We start from the raw sequence: 5,000 nt of genomic DNA on the forward strand, positions 1-5,000 counted from the left end.
GGAGAGAGAGAGAGAGAAAAGAAAAGAAAAAGAAAGGTCACATAACCAGATGTATTTTGCAGTACAAGAGCTTCATTTAAATTTGGGGCTAGTATATTGTCTGTTACCCGCATAGTCTTAACATTATAAATACTACAGACAAGGATACTGTAATAATACACAGCATTGGGGTACTAAATCACTTATTTGAGATTAAGATTCCTAAAAACATAGTCCAAGTTGCTAACTAATTTGAACAAAACCAGCAAGTGTGACAGAATGCCATAGCGAAGCCCCCTCTCTCAGTTGATAGTAAGGTTTCTAAGAAGAAAGTGGACGTAGACTAGCCTCTTTCTGTTTCTAATGAAGTTATCCAATGATTTTTTTTGTTTGTTTGTTTCTGTTAAATTAAATGGTTTCACAGTTCTCAATAACAGTCAAACTCACTGTTGAAAGAAGTACCATGCAGATCTTGCAAGACAACTTTTCAGCAGCCACAAAGTTGGGTATTTCTGCTACGGGTAAAATTTTAAGGGGAACCTATGCATTTAGGTCAGGAAACTAATGCTTAACTTCAAAGGCTGTACATGGAACAGGACAAGTGTTGCGTTGAGTAGTGGTCCAACAGTTATTCGTAACGAATGCTTTTAATTTATGCCAATCTCTTTATTATCCTCAATAAATCTGGTGAATGGACGACTGGCTCCAGTTTCAGAACTTGCTTTGTCCAAACCAACAATGGGAGGGCTGCTGCCTGTGCGAGCTTTGTCCATGCCACTGGTAAGGTTGCTTAGAGGTGGGATGGCACCTCCACCAAGACTTACTGGGAGCTGGGGAATGCCTCCGTTCTGTATGACAGAAATCTCATTGTTCTTCATGGCAAGTCCATTTGTGATAGCTGCAGCATATTGGTTCCAAAAACTGGGGTCAACGTTCATGGCCCGAGCTGCCAAATCCTTCTGGAACATTTCAGAGAACTTCAGTGCATCACCACCCAGCAAAGCCATGGGGTTTTCCACGGAGAGGCGACGGCCACGGCGTGCAGGTGCATTATTCCACATGTGCGTTCCCATGTGAACCTGCAATGCAAATGGGACAAGAAACACCCTCACATTAACATCTTCCAGTTGAGTGGCTGGGCCGAGCCCCTTGCTTTTAAAAAGTCTTTTAATTCTGCTTTTAAAAAAACTCTTTTAGTTCACAGTGGAAACAAATCAATTCCAGTTAAGACATGGTTCTAAGGCCTGGTCAAGCTATGCAAAGGAAAATCCAGCTCCGTAATAATCTTTCAGTGTGCACCAGAAGAACAAAGTGTATGCATTCTCTTAGCTTTGGACAGTCTCGTATGCAAGCTGGAAATTCTTCATGCTGAAAATTACCAAGTCTTTTACTCATACTAGAAGATGGCATTTTTTCTGCCCTTTCCCTTTTAACATATTCTCTTAATATTTTATCTCACATCAAATGCATCAATCATTTTGTTAAATATAATATTAAAAACAGGAACTTTGGGACAGTTAAAAGTGTATTCCCCAGGCTGTGTCCTGGTGGCTAACCAGACTGCGGGAATAAGAGGCACGAGTCCTGCAGTGACCTGCTGTAAATCAGTGGGAAACTGCTTTCTAGACTGCAATGCCCTCAAAGCAGAATAGAAAATGGAAATCTGTGACAGGCACACTAGTTGCTGAGATAGTTCTGCATTTCTGGTTTAGAGTGAGCTTATTTTTCAGTGCTGTTCCACAAGAACTGCCAGAGCATGCATACCAGCTGACTGTCTGTACATCGTGTTTGTCAGACAAAATACAGTGTACGTGCGCATACACTCAGAAGTAGTTTTAAAGAACACAACCTTGCACAGCCTCTTTTTGCTCCCTATCTTTAACACAGGAGAAGCATGAAACACACCGGCATACAACGAGCCTTGAATCTCCCTTTTTTCCTGTTTCTGGGACACACATTCAGCCCTAAAATTGGCCAAGTTCAAGTACAGTACCTCAATCCCCCCAAGCCTTTACAGTTGCATTTGGCCTCTTACCTTAAGATTCCCCTTTGTGGTAAAAGCTCTACCACAGATTGTGCAACCAAACGGTTTTTCACCAGTATGGGTGCGCTCGTGTATCTGCAGTGCGCTTGCTGAGGAGAAGGTCTTCCCACAAGACTGGCAGTTGTGCTGCTTGGGAGTGCGGCGAGGGGGGGGTGCCAGCATGGGGGTGATCCCCGGACTCATCACTGTCTGTGGTGCAGCAGGAACCTGGATTCCAGCTGGAAGCGAGGGAACCTCACCCAAAGAGATCGGCTTGCTGTGACCATTCACTTCCATTTTGATCATGGTAGGCGCTGTACTGGTGACCAGGCTAGGAGTACTTTGGCTGGGACCTAGAGTAAAGTTGGGTTCAAATAACTGAGAAGGCAGCTCTTTTAATTTGTGCGTCAGTAAGTGTTGTTTTAAATTACCCATAGTGGAACACCCACGATTGCAGACTGTACAAACAAATGGACGTTCTTTAGTATGGCTGCGGTAGTGAATTTCCAATGCACTCTTACAAGCAAAAGGCTTGCCACAGATATTACAAACAGTACTTTTAAACTTACCACGTTCTCTGTTCAGGAACAGCAGGCTAAAAGGAGCCTCCTCTTTGATGACCGGTCTTCCAGGGTTGGTGGATGTCAGATCTAACGCGCCTCCATTTTCAGTTGCAGGTGGCGGGCTGTCTGGTTTTTCAGTCTTTAACTGTATTTCTTGTGGTTCTTCCTGGTTGCTGAGACCTGGGGACTTTGATCTAAAACTTTCACTGTTACTATTTACAGGAGACAGAGCTTGCATGGAGGAAGAAGACTCTGACATTGCAGGGCTGCCTGCACTCTGGCTTTCGAGATCACCAACAGCCGATGAGGAGTCATTGCTCAAATGGTCACTTTCCCCTGATCCATTTTCTATGGATTTTAAACTGGTCAGCTGCTGACAGTTCATGACAGAATCAATCATTTTCATTTGATTCTCCAAAGCAGCGATACTGGAAATCACAGAAGGCGGTGAAGAAGGACACGACCCAGAGTAAGAGATAAGGGGTTTTGCTGAGTCACTTGCCATGTCCTTTAACTCCGGGTCCTCTTCCATAGAATTTTCATCAATGTCATCATCGAAGTTGCTCAACGTGTCAATGTTCTTCTCGTCATAGGAAAGTTCTGAGTCCATGGCATCCTGGAAGCCCTCCGGTAATGGCGTGTTAGGAATTTGCCCACCCATATGCATACGAATATGCTGCTGAAGAACAACTGCATTTGTAAATTTCTTCTGACAAATGGGACATGAGTGCTGTACTCTAAGTGGTGGCTTTGCTCGATGAACTCCAAAATGCGTTTTTAGATTGCCTTTGGTAGTAAAGGCACGTCCACAAATTTTGCATTTAAATGGTCTTTCTCCTGTATGTGTTCTGTAATGCATCTTGAGAGCACTCTGACAACTAAGCACACGGTGACAAATGACGCATTGATTTGGATCTGTCATCTTCTTATCAATGTTCTCTACTAGCTGCTGTAGTTTTGAGGTTTCTGATGTTTGCATAGAATCTAGCAGACCACCAAATGGAAACTTTGCCTTAAACTGGTCAGACATTGTTGGAAGCACAGGGTTTGGGAGGCTTGTCGAAACACTGCTATCCGTAACAATGGTTGGAATTGAAGACGTGGAAGCTGTGGAAACTTGCCCACTTACAGAGTGGTCCCCAGCCCGCGTACTTGCGGGAGGCAGACTGATGGGTTCCACCTTGGTCAGGGACGAGCTGCTCTGAACGGGCTGCGGGGATTCAGCAGACACTGGAACACCTGACTCAGATGTGTTGAGGCTTGGAGATAAGGAAGTGCATTCGCTGGAAGCAGGAGAAGGCCTCTGAGGTGACCTGCTCATGGGAGTGATGCTTGGAGAATCTCCGTAACTGTTCACACCAGGAATCGTGGGGGGCAGCTGGAGCCCAATGGAAGTTGGAATGGTCGGTAGAACAGGTTTGCTGTCTAACCACGTTGTGACCGGCTTTTCAGGGGGCAGCGACATCCCATATGGGATACCAGAACAAGTGGGCACATTATCGAGGTATTCTGGAACAGGATAGGGATTCATCTGAATGTGGGGATATTTCTCTTTATGCCTCTGAAAATGAACTTTCAGATTGCCTTTCGTGGAAAAGCGATTTCCACATATGTTGCATTTAAAAGGTCTTTCCCCTGTGTGCGAGCGGAGGTGGATTTGTAAAGCACTGTCACTTCCAAAGACCTTGGCACAAAATCGGCATTTGTGTTTAAAAAAGGGATCCTCGGAGCTTGACTTGGGCTCAAACACTGACACATTTGGTGGCTTTCCTTTGCGGTGCTTCATGAGGGCAGACAGAGGATCTAGTGCATTAGCTGTTGCTGCAATGCTAACAAGCGGATTGGGGAAGATCACACTATTTGAGGAAGTCTGAGGTAGAAGTGGGTTTGGCAGGTTAGAAATCGAGGTGAGGCTTCCATGTCCTATGGAAGGTGGAGTTGAAGCATTCTGGGGCTGCGAAGCACTGATAGTAGTGTTTGACACTGAAACAGGTGTTACAGATGTAATCGCATTAGAAGAGCAGGGCACACTAGATTCTGGAGGAGCAGAGGAGCCACTGCTGGATATATTGGGTGTGCTCGCTCCAGACGTAGGTCTGGAGATGTGCTGAGAGCCGTCGAAGGCAGGGGGCTGAGCGCCAGCGGCCTGTCCCATGATGGCGGGAGGAAGGACGGCGGTGAGCTGGATGGCAGCGCTCGTGGCAAAGCCCTGCAGCTGGTTTGAGGCCTGCCCCGCTACTCCTGGTGCGGCCACCACTGGGTTAAGGGCCGGCCGCAGGGGCTGCCGGTTCATCATGGCTACCTGGCTGCGGATCTGCTCAATCAGCTGCAGCTGGTGGATCTGCTGCTGCTGCAGGGCCATGAGCTGCTCCAGGATCATGGGGATGGCCACAGCTGTCACCCCACTGCTGATGCTGGCGGAAGCGGCCGATCGT

The 5,000-nt window shown here is 46.4% G+C and overlaps 1 protein-coding gene across 1 annotated transcript in view; it reads right to left on the reverse strand.

The window, feature by feature from the left end:
• Positions 1 to 6: 6 nt before the first annotated feature.
• Positions 7 to 5,000, reverse strand: part of SALL3 (spalt like transcription factor 3) — a 20,360-nt gene continuing 15,366 nt past the window's right edge. Inside the window, exons 2-4 of the mRNA XM_003204707.3 lie at positions 2,572 to 5,000; positions 2,015 to 2,355; positions 7 to 1,058 (exon numbers count right to left, since the gene is read on the reverse strand). The exon at positions 2,572 to 5,000 is cut by the window's right edge and continues 505 nt beyond it. Of these exons, the coding sequence (XP_003204755.1) occupies positions 627 to 1,058; positions 2,015 to 2,355; positions 2,572 to 5,000 (3,202 nt within the window). The 3' untranslated portion in view covers positions 7 to 626. The remainder of the gene's footprint in view (positions 1,059 to 2,014; positions 2,356 to 2,571) is intronic.

Source organism: Meleagris gallopavo, chromosome 3 (assembly GCF_000146605.3).
Source record: "Meleagris gallopavo isolate NT-WF06-2002-E0010 breed Aviagen turkey brand Nicholas breeding stock chromosome 3, Turkey_5.1, whole genome shotgun sequence".
Classification (NCBI taxonomy): domain Eukaryota; kingdom Metazoa; phylum Chordata; class Aves; order Galliformes; family Phasianidae; genus Meleagris; species Meleagris gallopavo.